Source organism: Notolepis coatsorum (assembly GCF_963971535.1).
Source record: "Notolepis coatsorum genome assembly, chromosome: 19".
NCBI classification, from domain to species: domain Eukaryota; kingdom Metazoa; phylum Chordata; class Actinopteri; order Aulopiformes; family Paralepididae; genus Notolepis; species Notolepis coatsorum.
In genome coordinates, this window is record NC_140183.1 from 85,056,551 (window position 1) to 85,079,253 (window position 22,703).

At 45.5% G+C, this 22,703-nt stretch overlaps 1 protein-coding gene across 1 annotated transcript in view; it reads right to left on the minus strand.

Moving 5' to 3' along the window:
* Nucleotides 1–964: 964 nt before the first annotated feature.
* The window catches only part of myh14 (myosin, heavy chain 14, non-muscle), a 107,344-nt gene continuing 85,605 nt past the window's right edge, over nt 965–22,703 (minus strand). The window contains 17 exon segments of the mRNA XM_084336752.1: nt 965–5,446; nt 7,259–7,282; nt 7,945–8,117; nt 12,196–12,304; nt 12,722–12,930; nt 13,545–13,668; nt 14,848–14,936; nt 15,846–15,974; nt 16,316–16,477; nt 16,849–17,061; nt 17,187–17,285; nt 18,002–18,115; nt 18,421–18,669; nt 20,541–20,693; nt 21,026–21,130; nt 21,586–21,792; nt 22,179–22,182. Coding sequence (XP_084192878.1) covers nt 5,263–5,446; nt 7,259–7,282; nt 7,945–8,117; nt 12,196–12,304; nt 12,722–12,930; nt 13,545–13,668; nt 14,848–14,936; nt 15,846–15,974; nt 16,316–16,477; nt 16,849–17,061; nt 17,187–17,285; nt 18,002–18,115; nt 18,421–18,669; nt 20,541–20,693; nt 21,026–21,130; nt 21,586–21,792; nt 22,179–22,182 — 2,347 coding nt within the window. The 3' untranslated portion in view covers nt 965–5,262.

Below are 22,703 nucleotides of genomic sequence, written 5' to 3' on the forward strand. Positions count from 1 at the left end.
GCAGAGAGCCAGCAGGTGGATATGATGGCTCTGTTGGAGTCTGACGTTGATGATGGGGACTTCGGAGGCTGCATGGATGCTGAGGCCTACTTTGAAAGCATTTGGGAGGATTGTCAGGGTGTTGCTGGGGGAATGGGTGGTAATGCGCACACTGATGACATCACATGTCTGGACCAATCAGAGAGCTTTATGGAAAATATGGAGATCCACAGCAGTAGCAGTAATTGTAGATCTGAGGTGCAACATCAGGACTGTGGGAAAGGAGTATATGGGTATGGGCACGGATATTCTCAGGAATATGGATGTTCTGAGTATCAGGGATCGACTATAGACAACTTTGTGAGTGACCAGAGGTTCTCACAGGGTGTGGTGGTGAATGAAAGTAGACAAGCAAGAGAGACAGAGGTCACCTGCTTGAAGTCATTCCAAGGTGTAGACATCTGCCCAAACCTCCTCTCCACCTCCACGAGTTGCCATTATGACTCCAATACATGCCAGTGTCCTCAACACAAGACTTCCTTTATGCTGTTAGGTGGAGGTAATCAAAAGTGTACACCATTCGAGGGTGTGGCTCAGTCTTTCTCCGCCCCTACTCAGAACCCTCACCGCCATCCCGTACTAACCCCGCCCCTTGAGGATGATTGGTTGTTCACAGACATCCTCGAGGACAGCTTGTCACGGGAGTGCTAGAGAGGGGGCATTTTTTTTGTCTTATTTATTGAACCTAGATTCTGGACAGTGTTTGTTTTAAAGAGGCTGTCTGCCACTCAAGCTGTGAAAAAAGGCTGTGTTTGTTTAAAAAGTTGTGTGAAGTAACTATACAGTGGTTTCCTGTTAAAGTGAAATATTATAGTTGATATTGCTGTTAAATATTCATTATTTAAATAAACAATGAAAAATGCAGTTTGTGTATGTGCGCTGTGGGTGTCCCTCTTCTAAAACAAAAAAACCGAACACACAGAGATCAAAACCAACGACATATATTAAAGTTAACCCCAGTCAGATGTTTTATAATTACAGCATCATAAAACAAACAAAAAAAGGCTAATAAACAACACATTTCCAATGTTTTCAAGTTCCACAGTAGCCATAAACAGAGCAAGAAAAAAATAAAAATAAAGAAATAAAAACACCTTTGAAGAAGCACCAGGCGTTTCTCTCGCTACAGACGGAAAGATCAGTTGTCGTTCCAGCAGTTTATTCCATTCGCCTCATGACTTCTATGACCTACTGTGACGTGTCGTCCTGAACACCATATTTAGACAAGGGACATGGCGTTTTGTCATCTAAAAACGGAGAAAACAGTTAAGTGATAAGACATTAAGACAATGTATCCCGATTGTGATACCAGCTCAGCTGACAGTCACTCGTCCATGTCACGGAGCTCTCTTAACTTGGCAGAGACGATGCAATGTACCCATGATGTCTGCCTGGGTGCGTCTGGTGCCCTCTGGTGGTGCGTAAAGTGCAGCATTTACACAGAAACAACAAAAAAACTAAAACAAAAAAAAAACCTTCGGACAGAATCCTTTACATATACAGCCAAAAGAACGAAAGAAAAAAAAATACATAAAGAGCTTTCAAAGGGAATAAAATATATGTCGTTGTTCAGTAGTCAAATACAAACTCATTCTTAACCCAATTATCCCTCACTGTAAACTTTCTTCATTCATCTGTTACTAGACATTGAATCACAATGAACCTGGCTTGGCAAAAGAAAGAGTAGCACAATATGTCTAAAAAAAAGAATATGGAGACACAATGGATATTAAGCCAGAGCACTTAATTGTTGTACTGTAAAGTACACAGGCTTACTGTCTTTCAGTTTCATCTGTGTTGTAGGTACACAGGCTTACTCTCTTTCAGTTTTCCTCTGTGCCAATAATATCTTGCAATGCTGCTCAATTGACCTATCTCAAGCCTCGCCCTCTATTCTTGATCCTCCAATTGTCCAAGCGAAGCAGCAGTTGTGATTGGAGGATAAATAAAAGAGGGCGGAGCTTGATAGGCCAATTGAGTACCACATACTTATTTCTACAATACTTGTATGTACTGTAATGGATCTAAGAGGGAGCGAAACAAAGATAACCATTTTAATAACAACAGACAACCCTGATTTCCGAACACTACAGGTTTCTGTATATAACCAATGGTATATAAACCAAAAGCATAATCTGTGCCCAAGATATTTCCAGAACGGAACCTCTCCTCAAGAACAATTCTACAAACACCACTGTGATCTGAGCAACACAACCTTTTGTTTCATCAGCTTCATTCCCCCTTAGAACTAAAAAAGCAGAACTACTCTACATGTAATGTTTTTAGAAACGTGAGCAGCATACTGTCCCGGCTTATTAAGACGTTGTTCCTGTATATCTTGTGTCTATAAAACATCACATTATCCCCCCCCTGAATTAAAACTGTGTCAGGCATAACAGGTGCTAGTGGGAATAAAAAATAAACATATTTCGTTGTCAAATGAGAAATAAAAACATGCAATGGAAATGAAGATGATTTTCTCCAAAGGGAAACAATCTACAAGGCCAGGTTTTTAAAAAGAAAATAGTCTATATTCTAAAACTCTAAAAATTACAAGGTTCGATCAGTGAATATGGGCAGCACTGAACCAAATACCTGTGCGTGGACACATCACTCAAATCTTATGTTTTCTTTTGAGCTTGAATTGAGAAGAAAAAAAAGAACATTCCATATCAGCGATCTGCTTGTCACTCGTTTCATGAAAAAAAAGTCTTTTTGGACAATTCTTCCCTCATTGCCTCCAATGCCCCTCCTAGTCTAAAATACTACTACTATTTGAAATAACTGCCAGCCTCATGCTCAGTTGTTCTAAAATCTTCTATGGAGGAAGTGTGAGTAGAAACGGAATTTTCCGTGCCTCCCAGCACATTTCTCCAGACCGTCTCTGGAAGTTAGCGGAAAATCAAACCAGTCTCTACTCCGGTCCTCTACACTACACTGTACTAATCTACTAGTCTACTACACATTTTAAGTCCCTTTTCTCATCCATACGCCCACCATTTGGTTAAAAACAAAAGCTTTTTTTGATTAATATTTTACACGGTTAATCAATAAAAATCATTATTACAATGTACAATATGCTTGATCACAACAACAACAACAAAAAAGTGATGCATATGTTAAAAAAATCTCAAGACAAAATGTATCCACTTTCATAACGCCTTCTGCTTTGTGTCAAACCGTACAGTGACATACGGAAGTTCTCCATGGGTTATTTCTAGCTAGCGTTAAAAGTTGTTTCATCATGATGCAAACCTGTCTCCATACACTTCTTATTCTTCAATTAATACTCTTCCCCTCCCAAAACAATACGATAAAATAAAAATTATACAGCAAACATCTCTGTTCCACATCAATAATGACCTAAAACCAGATAAATATAGTCATCCACCGGCCATTCAGACAGGGTCTGGGAAATACAGCTCTCAGGTCCGAAGGCCGCACGGCTGACCAGGTAACAATGGTTTGAACTACACTCAGGTCTACCACCTTGAGGACCTGATGGCGTCAGATTCACGCCGTCAAGACTATAATATTTGAGGCCCAGCCCAACATCAATACCAGTGGTAACCACATGTTTGCCTACAAGACAGAATCATACAAAAGAAAATAACAACAACCAGTGATCAATAACTTAAGGTTATACTCATATTCAGATTGATATTAGTTACATCAATTCAGCCGCCCGTAGTCAAGAAGCAATATGTTAAGACTTTAAAGAAACTATCTAATACTATCTATTGTAATAGCTAGCTATATTCTGGATCTAATCTATTGAAAGAGGTCAGTTAGATGAACCAGTGACGAGCTCAAGCCTGACTGTAGGCTGCTTTTTCATTTGCTTTTTGCAATGATTATGTATGAAATTGATATAACGGTTGGTGTCATTATTATCATTATGACACATGATATGGAAAGTTAATTTCTATGTCATGGGAATGGGAGGCAACAAGTTGCCCATCGACACTAATCTAAGGTTAGAGTAATGCTTCCCATCAAACCATTTTCTAAAATAAAAAACAAAAACAAAAGTTGATGCTGGCTTCATCTTAGTTGCGTATACAATATCAAGATTACTCTTTTCCTGCTCTCTCTCTCTCGCTCTCTCTCTCTCTCACTAAAATCGGAAGTATTTCTTAAAATATTTTCTTTCATTTTTGATCCCAATCACATTTGTAAGTTGCATTGCTTCAAATTCACACACGTGAGTGAGAGAAACCTCAGAAATTGATGGTGATTTTCTTTTAAACTTACCAAAATACAAAGATGTTCAATGGACCTGTCTCAAACCCTGCCCTCTTTTCTTGATCCTCCAATCACAACTGCCGCTTACCTCGGACAAACCAAGTTTGTCCGAGGTAAGCGACAGTTGTGATTGGAGGATCAAGAAAAGGGGCAGGGTTTTGAGACAGGTCCATTGTCTTTCACACACTTGAGTAAGACGCACGGGGCAAGACCCTCCTGCACCACGTGCGTGTGAGACACACTCTCGTCTTGCTCAATGACCTCTCCTGAATGAAGATTGTCTTTAACCCTTTCATGCTCTCTTCCAGCAGCCCTTTGTGGAATTAGGTAGATTGTACAAATTCTAATGGTCCTCCTCTAAGAGTTAAACATGGCTTAATATTGAAATAGCTCCTAAGAGGTTTGGCAGCTGCATGGTTATCTGCCGTTTCTTTTTAAAGCGTTGTACAGCATCGTGAAATAAGAGGTCGGCTCTGCTGATGTGGTTAGCTCCCCCCCCCGTGGAATTCTGGGGGATGTCGTTTTTCTTCCCAGAACTATTACATTACATAGAATTTTACAGTCTATGCGTTTTGCTCTACTTCACTCTCCTCTGAGACTAAATGCCACTTCCAGCTGTTGTCTTCTTATCTTCTCTTGGTATTGGTTGGTGTAAATATGTGCGTGTTCTCTGCCCCGTCTTGTAAAAAGTGGGCAATATCGTAAAGACTGGACTGGGTTTAAGCGGTCAGTTTTGTGTGTGTTTGTGTTTGATGTGTGTATCCTCAACACTGTGTACATCTATGTGAAGGTATATATATCCGTCTGTTTTCATGTACTATATAGTATGTACTGTATGCATCCGCCACTCCTTTGCCTCGAAATGGGTGAAGCTGTGAGAGGGCATGTATGTGTGTGTGTGTGTGTATGTGTGTGTGTGTCCGTGTATGTGTGTGTGTGTGTGTGTGTGTTTCTGTGTGCGTGTGTCCGTCTTGAGGGTCACTCGGTGTTGTTGAGGCTGTAGGGTGGCGGAGGCTCCATGCTGTGTTCTGAGGAGGGCGTCCCTGGGGGCCCAGTGGAGGGCGTCGGCGAGGCGGGGGGCTCCTCCGAGTCAGAGTTCTCCAACGAGAGGTCGTCCACCAGGGCTCTGCGTCCACGCATCGCCAGGGGCAACGGAGCGCGCCTGGAAAAGGGAGAGTGCGTGTTACGTCCTGGTTGTTGCTAGTACCCAGCGTGTGCAGCGTGTGCGGGAATTAAGCTTCAGTGGAAAGGACCCCATGGGATGCAATCTAAAACTAAAGAAGGAAATCAACTATTTCATTAAAGGAACACGCCAACATTTTGGGAAATTAGCTTACCTTCTTCGCCAGAGAGAGACAAGAAGATAGATACCAGTTTCCTCTCTGTGCGCGTTCAGTAGAAAGCTATCTGGGCTGCACGTTAGCCTAGCTTAGCACAATGAATGGAGGCGGACAGTGACGGGTAGCCTTCGGGAGAGGTGTTAGTTGGACAATGCCTAGGCTAACCGGCACTGTCCGCTTCCATTCATTGTGCTAAGCTAGGCTAACGTGCAGCCAGATAGCTTTCTACTGAACGCACAGAGAGGAAACTGGTATCTATCTTCTTGTCTCTCTCTGGAGAAGACGATAAGGTAATTTCCCAAAATGCTGTCGTGTTCTTTTAAAGAGTAATGAAACATATCATCCCTTTGCTGCTCTAGTGGTTGATATTCTCACCAAGCTGCACACACTCTGCCCCGCCTGCGATGTCATAGAGCCTGTGCTCGTTTAAGCGTGCCCAGTACCCTACACGGGTGGAGAACAATACTCTCATAATGGAGTGAGGAATTTTAAGCATCGGTATGCACAGACTACTTTAAAGCAGATGTGTATTTCAGTATGCGGCATAAAACTGTGGAATTCTCTACAGAATGATTTAAAGAGTTGTAGGAATATCTTTCAGTTCAAGAAAATGTATAAAGAAAAAACAATTAGACTTTATGAAGTTGATGGGTAATAGCTTTCCCTATGACAAATTTCTTTCTTTGTCATGTTATTGTACGTATTGCTTGTTAAATATGTGCAATTGTAATATGTGTAATCTATTTCTATTGTTTATTTATTGTTTTGAGTAAGAGGCAGGCAAAATACTATTTTCTTCTCCCTGCTCCTTTTTCACTCTTGGAATGTGCAAATTGGGAGGTATTAAGAAATTATGCTGTTGTGCTTTTGTGCAGCTGTGCATTGCCGTGAACGGAACAAATACAAATGAAATTAAATGATGGGAGTGAGGCAGACAGGCCTGTCTCTCCAACCTGGACAGATGAGAAGAGAAGCAGTGGTTTCTCTCCAGGGCAGGAAGGTATGCTTCATTACTCTCTCTAACTTCATCACATAATCAATCAACCAAATAAGAGCAGAAGACAGCACAATACTGGCCTCTTGAGGACAAGATCTGAATAGCGCTTTGAGGTGGTGAAACAAACGACGACTTATGGGACATCACTGTTGTCTAGTCTACACAAAGAAACTACAGTATTAACATGTGTTACTGAACCAAGCTAGTGATGAATCACACAGCAAGACAAGCAAGAGGAAAGCCAGCAAAACACATGTGCATGTGTGGACACACACACACACACACACTCATACATACATACGTACACACACACGTATGTACATACGTACATACTGTACATACACACACGTACGTACATACTGTACATACACACACACACACACGTACGTACGCATACATGCGCACGCGCACACACACACACACACACACACACACACACACACACACACACACACACACACACACACACACACACACACACACACACACACACACACACACACACACACACACACACACACACACACACACACACACACACACACACACACACACACACACACACACACACACACACACACACACACACACACACACACACACACACACACACACACACACACACACAGTGACCTACTTCTCCGGCCTCCAGTCTGGGATGCTGAGTGGTGATGTGAGGCAGACAGACAGATGGACACAGGGTGTCAGTGTGAGACAGACACACAAACGGACGCAACAAAACAAAACACAAACACAAACAAAACGTCAAACAAACATAATGTTAATGGGGGTCAAATCAAAACATGACAACTGAGGACCGATAGCTCTCTTTTCCAACTCTCACCTGATTCACGTATGTCACGCAAGCATGACAACACAGATACAAACACAGACAGACAGACAGACAGACAGACAGACAGACAGACAGACAGACAGACAGACAGACAGACAGACAGACAGACAGACAGACAGACAGACAGACAGACAGACAGACACACACACACACACACACACACACAGACAGACACACAAACAGATGGGCATTTGAAGACATATATTTGAATATTCTATTTAAAAACGTGGTTAACACACTCATAATGTAGCCTGAAGGCGAGGAAACAAACAATCATAATCACGACAGTAGTCAAATAAATAAAGAAACGAAATCCTATTTGTTAAATTGATTTAATACCGGTCATTTCCAATAGGCGAATATTCAAATAACTGTGCCCATCACTAACACACACACACACACACACACACACACACACACACACACACACACACACACACACACACACACACGCACGCACACGCACGTACCTGAGCTGGCTGCGCAGGGCGGTGATCTCCCTCGTCATGCTCTGGCTGCCATCGCTCATCTCCTCCAGCTCCCTCTGGAGTTTCCTCCTCTGGGCGTTGGAGCGAGAGTTCTCCTCCTCCACCTCCTCCAGCTGCCTCTTCAGCTGCCTCAGACGGCCCATAGACTTGTCCAACTGGCAGGGGAGGTGGTGGGTGGAGAGGAGGGAGAGAGAGAGAGAGAGAAAGAGAGAGGGGAAGGGGGGGTAGTAAGGATGGTCGGTCGATGGAGAGGAAAAAGTGGATGGAGAAGGATTTGGGAAAACAATGCGGGTAGGGCGGAGGTCAGGTCGGGTGGAGTGGGGGTTGAGGAGGAAGTGGACGGGAAGAAAACAAGGGAAGAGAAGGAGAAGGGGTGAATAGAGGGAGAGAGAGAGAGAGAGAGTGAGATTACTCCACAAACAGGAGGACCGATCAGGATCAGGACCAGCGAGATTAAATCTGAGCAAGATTATCGACGATGGTGTTTTGGGAGGGGAGTCAATATCTCTCCAGTAGATGATGGATTATATTTTGGGGCTGGGGGGGGGGGGGGGGGGGGATAACCCCCCCCATATCCGCCCCTCTCACTTGCAGATGCTGGGTTTGGATTAGGATTAGGATTGAGCAGGATAAATCACTCGTTTGGGGGTGATCTTTTCAACACTCTCTTTGCGCCCTGACGCACAATTATAGCTGCATGTTGGGTTCACATGACGGTATGTGCTGTTATACAACGGCATGCAAATTTCTCGATTCTGATTGGCTGAAACAGTCCATTTACACGTATTTATCCTTCACAATCCACGCTCCTGGTCCCAGGACCCGCCCACAACCGAATCACATCACTCCGCCGTTCGACTTTGTAGAGGGAGCGGAGAGCGGAGACATAGGGTGTGTAAGGCTGGGGCAGGCTGTGCCTTCCCAGACCAGTCGACACATTATTTTTATTTATTTAAATAAATTTATTTTTAGCCTTTATTTTTTTCCCTGTGTACCTGTGTGTGTGTGGGGGGGCTGGGGTCGGCCGACCGTCAATGGATAGGTGTGGTGACACTTAACATTCCAGACGGCCTGAATACCCTGAAGACTCTGACAGGAGCACTCATTCAAGGGTACTATGACTATGCTTGCACCTCATGGTACCAAAGCACCTCAAAGGCACTAAAAACCAAATGCACCGGCAACTCTCATGGTTAACGGTAGAGAATAGGCTGGTTTTCAACAGTTACATTTTTCAGGAACACTGTCTTTTCATCTCAACCTGTTTTCTTATACAAACAAATTGTCAGATGCAGTCAGGTTCATTCTTATTTTACTAGGTCAGCTGATGATGGACAGATTATGTTACCACGTCCAAAATCAAATGCTTTAAAGAGGACTGTTGTTTATCCTGCCATCAATCATTGGAATAACTGCCCACTGAACATAAGTAAATTGAATAGTAAAGTGTCTTTCAAATACCACCTGAGAATGCACTACTTAAATATGTGAGCAAAATATTCTGATGTTGATAATGATGTCTACAATGTTTTACTGTTTTTAGATTATCATTGTTAATTGTGATTGTCATATGTATCTCATGTTGTTATGTTTTGTGTTTTCTGTTGTCTTTCTGTGTGGAAGGAAGACTAGCTCAATCAATCATTCCAATAACAACCACTAACTTCATAATTAAAAACTAAAGAAAAGTTGGATGTGTTAGTTGGTTGGATGTCTTAGTTGAAAGGCAGTTGGATGTGTTAGTTGGTTGGATGTCTTAGTTGAAAGGCAGTTGGATGTGTTAGTTGGTTGGATGTCTTAGTTGAAAGGCAGTTGGATGTGTTAGTTGGTTGGATGTCCTACTGAGAACAGTTGGATGCACTTCCGAGCTGCTTCCACATGGAGGCAATTTCTATTTTTTTCTTTTTTGGGAACTACTTTTTCTGGCGGATGGTTTTTTCAATAAATCTTCGATTAATGTGTGTTTATTGTATAGCAATAAGGTTGGATGAATGTGGCAGTTGTATAAAAGCATTACACCACTTGCAGTCGTGATTTGTGAAAAATAAACCATGCCTAACTAACGACCACCCCTAGGCATGGTTTATTGTTCACAAACCACTCCTGCGCGTGATGTAATGCTTAAATATAAGTTGTGTAATGTTCTGCCCTTCCTGCCTGTCCACGGACTGTTCTCCCTTGCTCTGCCTCTCCCCTTGTCATTATTTGTCCGTTTCCTGTAGTTCTTTGTCAGTCTGTTTCCCCTCCCATGTGTCTCTAGTTGTAATCATCGCAGGTGTTTCTTGTTTGTCATTTGCTCCTGTGTATTTCAGTTCCTTGTTTCTTGTTCTCTGTGCTGGTCCATTGTCTATGTTCAGTGTCTCCTGGTAGGTGTTTTATGTTTCATGCCAATGGTTACATGTAAGAATCCTTAGGAAGTCTAGTCTTTTTTTTGTCTCTTTTGTCTCTCCAGTGCGTTTCTGTTCTCTGTATTTTTTCCTCTCAACTTTATATTTTTGTTATTAAACACCGTCCACCTGCCTCGTTTGTCTGCACCTGAATCCTATGCCACTACCCCTTGTATGACAGGTTGACCTTGATAGACTAAAGCACACCCGAAAAAGCAGAACGTTTTTGCAATGTTTTCTCAAAATTCTCTGTTAGACTTTTACCACCCAATAGCTTTCAATGGCCAGTAGTAAGGAAAGACAGAATGTTCAGTTATCAAAATTCAAAACTTCTTAGTGATCGAAGTCAGCATGTTAATTCATTCTGCTCCTCTCAATATCAAATGTGGTGTACCACAAGAATCCATTCTTGGTCCCCTGTTTTTTTTATTTACATAAATGATCCCACTTAATATCAAAATTATTATTTGCAGATGACACAAGTATATTTTATTCACACTGAGACCTGGGTAAACTAAACTCGCATCAATTGTAAATAAGGAATAGTGTCAAAATATTAAAATGGCTAAAACTGAATTTCAAGGAAACAAAATTACCTTCAAAGACAACAACCAAAAGCCAAACCAAACAAGTCCTTGATACCTCGGATTAAAAATAGATGACAAGCTTACTTGGAAGGCTCAAATAAATAATCTCAAATAAAATTGCAAAAATCTTAATAGAAGTAGAAGTGATCCTGAGGGAAATTCAGCACTACAAATCACTTACAATAAACATTTAGGTAGGTAGATCCAATAGGGATAACTGGCTATGTTAGATATTTGCTGAATCATAACACAACACTATGTTTGTATTATGTCCATGATTTACCAATTTATTAGTGACTGCAATATTGTACCCATCATACAAAACTGCAAACGATTCCCTGTCTACAGAACTATTTATCAGAACAGTATTTTGTGCAGGATACAGGGATCACACAGCTCCTCATTTAGCAAATTGGGCCATTCTTAATTGTGTTTTAAATAAACAAACAGATTGCTCTGTTTCTTCATAGGCTTTTTTTAAAGGATCCTGCGCCCTATTTTCAAACAAAAATCTCAATTGTCCCAGCCAGGAGAAATCGCTTCAAACTCCATCTTCCTAGGACTAGAACATTGAATGCCTAATTAGGGATCTCTAACAGGGTCCCAATACTTTGTCATTCCATTCCCACTGGTTTTGCCAGCCTATCCTCTTTCAAAAACCATGTAGAGAAACGCCTATTGGTTAAACTCATAGACTCAGCCATTCCCGTCAACTCCTATTTCTTTAATTAGTTCTTTCTTTAAACAGAACTGCACACACCATATCAAACGCATACTTGTTTTAATAGGGTTAATATTGTCTGACAGACTTTGATCAGGCCATTGAGCCTGTATATTTATGTGTGGAGGGCGAGGCTATGTACACTAGTATGTGTATGTATGTTTTACTTTTCTCTACTGTGTGAAGGTATATTGTATGGCACTCTATAATGAGGGAGGCGACGTGACAAGCCGGCCGGCTTTCAAGTATGGAGGACGTTTTTACTGAATGTTTTGCTTCAAATTTCTATTGTCTATTTTCTAAATCTTGAGATCATACACGTGAAAGGGACATGGTCCTGGAAGCAGAACACAGTCACTAAAGAAGAGAACTTCACTCTGATGAAGGTCTCTGACCTAAAGCACATCATTTATTGAAGTGACCTTTGAAGTGGAGTGTAAATCCTGTTCTATACAGGTCAACATGTCTTGGTCTTTACCGACCTGTTCTCTGTACTGGTCTGTTCTATACAGGTCAACATGTCTTGGTCTTTACCGACCTGTTCTCTGTACTGGTCTGCATGTCTCCTCTCGTCCTCCGCCTGCATCATCACCTCCTTTAGTTTCTTCTCTGTCTTCCGCACTAGTTTGTTGGCCATTGCTCGCTCCCTGAGAGAGAGAGAGAGAGAGAGAGAGAGAGAGAGAGAGAGAGAGAGAGAGGATAAGCATAGTATCTGTGGACTGTGTGGTCATATGTAGCTCAATGAGTAGGCGTGGCACTAAATAACGCTGCCAGTGTGAAGGGGTTCCCTCTGGGGGTCATCCAATGCTAAAGCTGTATCTACTCCTGCTACTACTACGGTGGTTTGGATAAAAAGCATTCACCAAATGGCATAATAATGCATGCGTGTGATACGTGTCATATTCTGCTGAGAAATGTAAGAAGCTAGAAATACTGTGTGTGTGCTTGTGTGTGTGTGTGTGTGTGTACGCACACACTTGTGTGTGACTGGGTGGGCCAGAATGTGTGCATGTGTGTGTGTGAGTGAGTGTGTGTGTGTGTGTGTGTCTGTGTGTGTCCCTCACTGTCTCTCCTGCTCCAGTTGCTCCTCCATGGAGTCTATCTTGGCCTCCAGGGCGGCGACACTGAGCCTGTGTTTGCCCCTGACGGCTCCCTCCATCTCCCCCAGCCTGCTCTTCAGGTCCTTGTTCTGCCTCTCCAGCAGCTCCCGCTGGCCCTCCGCCTTCTGGCCCAGAGTGCGCTCTCCCTGCAGCTGCACCGTCATTGTCTCCACCTTGGATAAACAACACAGGGTCAGCTGTGAGAGTATAGTGTGTGTGTGTGTGTGTGTTGAGGTGTTAGAAGACAGTGATAGAATAGAGGAGAGATAAAACCAGATATACAGTATAGTCTATGTACTACAAATGTAAGTATTTGTGTGTGTGCATAGATATCTATAGAACACTAGATAGCTTGCCCGCGCTGCCGGCCAATGGAGAGCGACGTCACTGAACCGCCGCCATCTTGCTCCAGTTAGCCTTGAGTGAGAGTGAGTGAGCTGCACAGACAAAAATACTCATAACTCGCTGAAATATTGACGGATTTACAAACGGTTTGGTTTATTACAAGCATTATTAACGTGGCTATGATTCAAGCGGTTTGTAAAAAAAAACATTTAATTTTTTTTATTTATAAGTATGCAGTATCATAACTACATCTTTGATGTTTATAGCAAACCAACCCGTTTGTAAATCCGTCAATATTTCAGCGAGTTATGAGTATTTTTGTCTGTGCAGCTCACTCACTCTCACTCAAGGCTAACTGGAGCAAGATGGCGGTGGTTCAGTGACGCTGGTGACTCCGCCTTAAGCTATCTAGTGTTCTATAGATATCTATGTGTGTGTGTACCTGCAGAGCCGTCTTCCTCTGTCTCTCTGCCATCAGTTCAGAGTTAGTCTGTTCCTCCTCCAACTCCTCCTCCAGCTGAGTGACCCGGGCATCCAACCTGCGCTTCTCCTCACACAGTGCTGACCTGAGAACACACACACACACACACACACACACACACACACACACACACACACACACACACACACACACAGGGAGGGAGGAAGGAGAGGAGGGAGGAAGGAGGAAGAAAGAAGAGGGAGGAAGGGGAGGAGGGAGGAAGGAGAGGAGGGAGGAAGGAGAGGAGGGAGGAAGGAGAGGAGGGATGAAGGAGAGGAGGGAGGGAGGAGAGGAGGGAGGAAGGGGAGGAGGGAGGGAGGAAGGAGAGGAGGGAGGAAGGAGAGGAGGGAGGAAGGAGAGAAGGGAGGAAGGAGAGGAGGGATGAAGGAGAGGAGGGAGGGAGGAGAGGAGGGAGGGAGGAAGGAGAGGAGGGAGGAAGGAGAGGAGGGAGGAAGGAGAGAAGGGAGGAAGGAGGAAGGAGAGGAGGGATGAAGGAGAGGAGGGAGGGAGGGAGGAGAGGAGAGGAGGGAGGGAGGAGAGGAGGGAGGGAGGAAGGAGAGGAGGGAGGAAGGAGAGGAGGGAGGAAGGAGAGAAGGGAGGAAGGAGAGAAGGGAGGAAGGAGAGGAGGGAGGAAGGAGAGGAGGGAGGAAGGAGAGGAGGGATGAAGGAGAGGAGGGAGGGAGGAGAGGAGGGAGGAAGGGGAGGAGGAGAGTAGGGAGGAAGGGGAGGAGGGAGGGAGGAAGGAGAGGAGGGAGGAAGGGGAGGAGGGAGGAAGGAGAGGAGGGAGGAAGGAGAGGAGGGAGGAAGGAGAGGAGGGATGAAGGAGAGGAGGGAGGGAGGAGAGGAGGGAGGAAGGGGAGGAGGGAGGGAGGAAGGAGAGGAGGGAGGAAGGAGAGGAAGGAGGAAGGAGAGAAGGGAGGAAGGAGAGGAGGGATGAAGGAGAGGAGGGAGGGAGGAGAGGAGGGATGAAGGAGAGGAGGGAGGGAGGAGAGGAGGGAGGAAGGAGAGGAGGGAGGAAGGAGAGGAGGGAGGAAGGAGAGAAGGGAGGAAGGAGGAAGGAGAGGAGGGAGGAAGGAGAGGAGGGATGAAGGAGAGGAGGGAGGGAGGAAGGAGAGGAGGGAGGAAGGAGAGGAGGCAGTACACACACACACACACACACACACACACACACACACACACACACACACACACACACACACCATTAGTAACCTCAATACACACAGACACAGCACACAGGAAGTCCGCAGCAAGTGGAGATACTGACTTTCCGGAGCTGCTGTTGACCATCTCGTCAGCCACCTCGTCTCTCTCCTGCTGCGCTTGTCTCCTCAGTCTCTCAGACACAGACAGCTCCTACAGACAGAGAGGAGCAATACCATAGTAGAGGTTCACACAATGGCAAACACCACACAGCTGTATGTCTTGGACAGGTGTGCGTCAAAAGAGTAACGTCTTGAAGACTTGACTCATGCTCGGTTTGATTGAGTACTACATTTCAGTCACCCGACCTTCATCAGGTATCTCTACCGATGTGTAAGACATTATCACAGACACAGACACACTAGGGCTGTCCCCGACTAAGGATTTGGATAGTCGACTATGATTGGCCAAAATTAGCAGACAGTCGACTATTAGTCGACTATGAAAAAAAAAGTATTGAAAAAAAAAAAGTATATTTGGGCTGTGGGGGGGTGCTTAATGTCTGATGGAAGGCTTCTTGTCCTCTGCAAAAGCATGCAATTGGTCCACTGATGGATACATCTTGATATTTGTCTAGTCTAGTGTGTTCATTAGACGGGTGAAATCCTCTTTCAGTGCCTCTGTGCCTGTTTTCGTAGGCAGTTAGCCTCTGGTATGCGTGCCATTAGCGTTAGCCACGCTTCTAGGCCTCTTTTCTTTTGGAAAGAATGATAAAAAAATAAATAATAATAATAATCATTTAAAAAAATTTTTTTTATTCGACTAAGAGGTTGGCAGTCGACTACGGCTCCTTTCGATCGATTAGTCGACTATTCGACTAATAGGGGTCAGCCGCCCTGACACACACACACACACACACACACACACACACACACACACACACACACACACACACACACACACACACACACACACACACACACACACACACACACACACACACACACACACACACACACACACACACACACACACACACACACACACACACACACACACACACACACACACACACACACACACACACACACACACACACACACACACACACACACACACACACTCAGTGAGCTGCACCAGTTCAGCCTCCAGGGTCTGCAGGCGCTTCTCGCTGTCTTTGGACTGGGCCACCACCTCGTCACGAGCCAACTTGCTCTCGTCCAGCTCACGGAGGACATCCTTCATCTGAGTCTGAGACACACGGGCACACGTTTTAGAATGAAGTCAGTGGACATGAATGAAGAAAGTGGGCTCGGAGTCTAAACGGCCAGCGTCGTCCGGACCAACACTTCCCGACCTGCAGACCAAGTCTCTCAAACGTTCCCGCTAACGCCGAGACACAAGACAGCTGATGGGGTTCTCCCGCCTCCCCTTCGAGACGCCAGGGAGAGGCCACGCCCCTTTGTACCATATATCCTACTTTTAGAATACAGCATGTAGACTTGAACAGATGATCACTGGAGAGAGAGAGAGAGAGAGAGAGAGAGAGAGAGAGAGAGAGAGAGAGAGAGAGCTGGGGTTTTCCCGCTTACCTGTAACCTCCGTAGCTGCCTGATCCCCTCCTCCCTGCCACGATTGGCTGCCTCCACCTGGGCCTCCGCCTCCTGTAGCTCCACCTCCAGTTGCTTCTTGATGACCAGGGCCTGAGAGCGCTGAGTCTTCTCCTCCTCCAGCTGGCCCTCCAACTCCCTCACCTGGGGGGGGGGTGTGTTTACATGCACATTAATATTCCAATATTATTTGGGATACTCAAGATAATTCCATATGCAAAATTTAGCATCTAAACACCATATTCTGTTTATAATAACCAGGATAAGCTCATATCCTGACTTGGAGAAACCATTGCTGGGATGTGCAGATACTAGCCAGGATGTTAAGGCATGTAAACACCTTATAGCGTCTACCGTCTACTGTTGGGTTTTATGGTCCGCGTTTCCATAGTAATACTCCCAATATTCCATTTCCTTATGTGCATGAGAATGCATATAGACACATTATCCCATGTAAGACCGCTGGTATCCAGAACATTGACGTGAACCTAGGCCCTCGTCCCTCCCTCCTGTACCTGTTTGCTGAGGGATCTCCTCTTCTCCTCTCCCTTCTCCTCCTTAGCGCTGATCTCCCGCTCGAACTGAGCCCGGAGGGCCTGCAGGGTCACCTCCAGCCTCAGCCGGGAGTTCTCCGCCTCCCCCAGCTCCTCCTCCAGCTCCTGGGTCTGAGTTCGCAGATTCTGGGCCTCCGTCTCCAGGGCCCTCCGGGAGCGCTCCAGCTCGTGCACCTGGCGACGGGCACGAGGAGACGAGAGGGTGAACAACACGGGGACGACAGAAGGACGGAGACGGAGAAAACAACAAGAGGGAGAGGAATAGAGAGAGAGAGAGAGAGAAAAGTGGAGATTCCTACACTCTTGCCGACGTCATCCTGTTGGTTGACTAGCTGTTCCATGTCCAGACGTAGCTGCTTGTTGGCCCTCTCCAACTCCTCCCTCTGGTCCTGGGCCTCCTACACACACAGCAACACAACCACACTGTTATCATCAGATGAATTCCAGAACTGATGCTGGACAAACACAAGCTCAGGGCCAATGGGCACAGCCTGATTGGAACAGCAGAGATTAGGATACTTTATATGACGTTAACCGAGAGCGTAGAGTAGAGCAGTGGTTCCCAAAGTCGGGGAGCAGCCACGGGAGGGCCGCGAGATGATTTAAAAAAATAAAAAATAAAAATAAAAATGTTTGTCAGGCCACTGAACTTAGAAGCAGGCCAGGACAGTGTTTCTAGTTGTATTCTAAAATTCTATTATATTGTATTCTAAAATGTGACTACCGGTATATGGTTTTATATTAACTTAATAAATAAACAAAAACGAAAAATCTACTTATTTCAACGAACATTTCAAACTAAATAACAGATTATGCACATAAAACGCTGAAAACAACCGAAGCAGTATAGTATTTTAATGAGGCTATTATTATTATCATTATTATTTTGCAACAAGTTAGCCCTCTCATAAATAGCACATATAAATGAATAACTAACTTGAACTAACTTAATGGGATTGAAGTGATATCTGGCTTAAAAAAATCGGTCGCCTGGCAAAAAAAAAAGAAAAAAAAAAGCCAGACGATGTGCATTGGGCCGCGGCTCTCTGACGCCTTATTTTCTGGGTCCCGGCCTGAAAAGTTTGGGAACCCCTGGAGTAGCGGTGCGGCTCACCTGCAGGGCTCGTGCCAGCGCCAGAGAGCGGGTCTCCTTCTCCCTGCTGTCGGCCTCCGCTCGGTCCCTCTCCTCCGCCAGCCGGGCGCTCACCGCCTTCTCCTCCGCCAGGCACTGAGGTGGAGTGGGCAAGGGTTAGAGGTCAGGGGTCACGAAGGGAGGATTTTTTTTTTCGCTTGAGTGACTTGCTCAAGGGCAGATCGTTGCTCATTTCGATGGCGGGGAAGATTGCACCAATGTATGCAAACAATCTAAAATGCAGCGAAGACATCTAAAAACGTGCGTACCTCTTGTACAGTGCGAGTCCTTGTATCAAGAGCTCAGTCAATCAACAAGAGAACGAGAACATGTCTCCATTCCCATTTCTTTTTTTGTTGCATTTTGGATTACGGATAGGGGCCTTTAACCTGGACGCTCACCTGGTCAAACTTCTTCTGCCTCTTCTCCAGGGCGGCGCAGTTCTGCCTCTCTCTCTGCAGGGCCAGGGTCATGTCCTCGATCTCCTCCCGGAGCCTCTCCCTCTGCCTCTCCACCCGCTCCCTCTCCTCCTCCTTCTGTCGCTCCCTCTGCACGGCCTGGTCCAGCTCCCTCTGGAGCCTCCTGCGCGTCTCCTCCCCGGCCTCCACGGCTGCGTTCACCTCCTCCGACTGCTTGCGCAACTCGGCCAGCTGGAGGGAGAAGGGACGGAGGGAAGGAGGGGCTTGTGATGAGGAATCCCTTCTGGTTGCCCCAAAACAACAGCTTATATCGCACACCTTGGTGCGAGCCAAGGGGCTACGGCCCCGCCCCTCTCTAAAGCTAGGTGTCCCCTTCGCGTGAATATTTTAGGCAACCAACTTGTGTTTAGCGTTTCTCTGATTGGCCACTACGCCCATGTGACCGCGGCAGCGCGAGAGAGCTGCAGCGCGGAAATAGGCTGCATTCTATTGCCATTCTCTAAGACAAACTCTAACCTTAACCAGCTCCTTAACAGCGCCTAAACTTAACCCTTCTAACCTTAACCAACTCCGAAACAATGCTTAAAGTTAACCTGCCTAAACTTAACCGGCGAAAGAATGCACGTAAAAAAAAAAAAAAAAAAAACTGACCGCAGGATCCACAGCAAGGCGGCGCTACCAGTTGAGCTAGTTGTCGATGTTAAAAGAGGGGGGATTACTGCTACATAATGCTGCCGCTCCGCTCTGCTGCTGCCGCGTCGCCGTGGCTAGACGCAAGTTGGTTGCCTTTAATATTTAGGCGTCCCCTTCTCCCCCTCAGTGTCTCCCAGCCGGCCACATGGGAGCACTCCTCTTAGCCCAAGCTCATTAAATCTACAATATGCACTTTGTATATAGTTTCACTATAAAAACCTATTATTGATCATGATGATCCGTCTACGACATAATTGATGAGTTCGGTTCCACCACACTTATTATTACTTAGTATACAACATGGATGGATACATTCCCTGGAACACAGAACAAAGTAGAAGGCGATGTAGGAAGGAGACCACTCTTCCCCCTGCCCATACCAATTCTGAATCCTAAACATTAAGTATCAGCCAAAGAGTACTGATCCATATAAAGCGTAGATTTAGAGAAGTATTTTGTGAATGTCGACACCCCTTTCACCTTTAACACATTCTGTGCCAAAAACGGAAAATCACGTGTTTGCTCGACAAGCGCTGAGTGCCAAAAACGAGATATTACGTTTTTGGATTGTTTGATCTTTTTACTTGCCCGGAGCGATCTGCATCACTGCGGCACATTCACATACACTAGAACTGCAATGCCGATCTATCACCAGGTGGCAGTATCGTCCGTGTCTGAACTGCAATGGTTGGGGTTGATACACAGCCCCCCCCCCCCCTTGGTAGTGGCTCCTCCCGCTTGAACAGAAATTCACATTGATCGCCTCGAAATTCCTTGCCTAAGCGTATTTCACCATCGAAGCGTGTATAGACATAACACTGGTAATCGTGATGGCGATGCGATCACTTGGAATTCTTCTTCTTGGAATACCTTCTGGCTAAGGTAAGGTACATTCTATGTCTATTTTACTGAATCTGAAACGTGTTTTTCTAACGATCACAGTTCTGTGTTTCACCGGACGAAAAACATGCTCGGCAAACACGATCACAGTTTTGAGTTAAAACGACCCCCCCCCCCCTGATGATTTTGTGAAGGTACATATATACATGTCATATACCTTTTGGGAGTATTTGGGGTTTCAGGGGATCAACCAGATCGGTTTGGGCTTATTGCACATAACGCGTTTTATTTCGCGATCTATGAAAAAATACTGTATTATCTTGGAAATGCGCGATGTTTAGCGTGTAATAAACTACAAACTACAGCGTGTGGAAACAAACTATTATTCCCATGTTGCACTACAAGTAATGTTTGTCACACCATGTCTCCACAGCTATAATACAGAACACACACACAGCTTCGCAAACATAGTGAAACGACTGTGGAAACGACTATCAAGCTGGCAATCTAGGGGTATAGATAAGCGATACGTGCGACACTCAAAGTGTTAAGGACTCTCTCTAGTCTACCTGCTGAGTGTGGGTCTGGATCTGCCTGGTCAGCTCCTTGGCCCTCTCCTCCTCCTCCTCCACTCTCTCCATCAGTCCGTTCCTCTCCTCCTCCAGAGAACGCACCCTGGAGCTCAGAGCCAGCTTCTGACGAGTCTCATCCTGCAGCATTTCCTGAGAGAGAGAGAGAGAGAGAGAGAGAGAGAGGGGGACAGAACAGAGGACAATGTGTAACAGAGGGGGATGGAAGTGTGTGTGTGTGTGTGTGTGTGTGTGTGTGTGTGTGTGTGTGTGTGTGCATACTTGTGTATGTGCGTGTCGATGTTGTCCTACCATTGGTGGGACCAAATGTATGGTTATGGTTAGGATAAGGAATTAGGGAATACATGTAAGTCTATGGAATATCCCCACAACTCATGAACAGATGGCTGTGTGTGTGTGAGTGTGTGCGTGTGCGTGTGTGTGTGTGTGTGTGTGTGTGTGTGTGTGTGTGTGTGTGTGGTTACCTGTGTGTCATGCAGTTGGCTCTCCAGACCGCTGACCTCCTTGGTGAGGCGGAGAGACTTGGAGTCAGAAGAGGTGAGGTTGCTGGAGGTGGACTCAATCTCACACTGGAAGAGAGAGGAAACAGGAAGACATTCATAACAATCACTTTATTTGACAATAAACGTATATATATACTGAAACACATGGCACAAGGACAACAGGACCTCACATACAGTGCAACACACACACACACACACACACACACACACACACACACACACACACACACACACACACACACACACACACACACACACACACACACACACACACACACACACACACACACACCACACACACACACACACACACACACACACACACACACACACACACACACACACACACACACACACACACGCTACATCCAATATACTACATACATGTGTCCGCTCAGGACATTACGATGTCATGGTACCACTAGGAATCCCCGCACACGTCCCGTCTCACCTGTAGCTTGTGCACCCGCTCCTCCCTCTCCTCCCGCTCCCGGTCGGCCTGCGCCAGGCGCGCGTCTCACCTGTAGCTTGTGCACCCGCTCCTCCCTCTCCTCCCTCTCCCGGTCGGCCTGCGCCAGGCGGGCGCTGAGCTCCAGCAGCTGGCCCTCGGCCCTCTTGCGGCCCCTCTCGCTCTCCACACGGCCCCCCTGCAGCGTCTTGAGCTCCGAGGACAGGTTGAGCCTCTCCTCCTCCAGCACCGTCTTGGCCTTCTCCAGGGACTGACGCGCCTGGGGACAGTGGGGAGGGCAGGGGGCGCGGAGGGGAGGGGGGGGGGGCGCGGAGGAACACGTTAGAGAGGCAGACACGAGATGTTCCCCAAAGCATTTAGAACATCTGTTAATATTAGAATCCCAAGTGTGAGTGATGTATAATCTGTGGATTGAAATTTAAAATGTGGTGCGTGTGTTTTATGTGTTTTAAAGAGAGTTGATATGAAAACGTATTGTTCCATGTTGTCCTGTTATGTCCATGTTTCGGGTTTAAACCTGCATTATATAACTTTTTTCATGAAAAAATATTGCTGCTCGGGAAGCTACATCATGGAGTCGGGCCGAACTAGAGAAAACCCTCCCAGCAGCAGCGTATGAAACACAGTGAAACTGCCAATACACACCTCTCTGGTCGGGCAGGTCATGGAACACATGTCTTTTTTGTCACCGTTTTCTCTTATCTGCTAATCTTCCATAGTGCTGCTTTAAATGTTTTTTTTTTATTTTTGTATCAGATTTTCTATTTTCAATTTTCTTTTGACAACACATCATCAACATCAACAACAACAACAACAACAACAACAACAACAATAACAATAATAATAATAATAATAATAATAATAATAATAATAATAATAATAATAATAATAATAATAATAATAATAATGACAAGATAATAAGAAATAATAAATACAGACCAAAACTTAACTAATAAATACAAAATACAAGATACCAAGTAGAAAATAAAAACACAGCAAACAACACAAAAGACATTAGACAATAGACATTTCCTCCCCCCACCCCGCCGGACCCCCAGGCCAGGACCCACCCCCACCCCCACCCCGCCGCTACAGCGCGCTCTGCCGGACCCCCAGGCCAGGACCCACCCCCACCCCGCCGCTACAGCGCGCTCTGCCGGACCCCCAGGC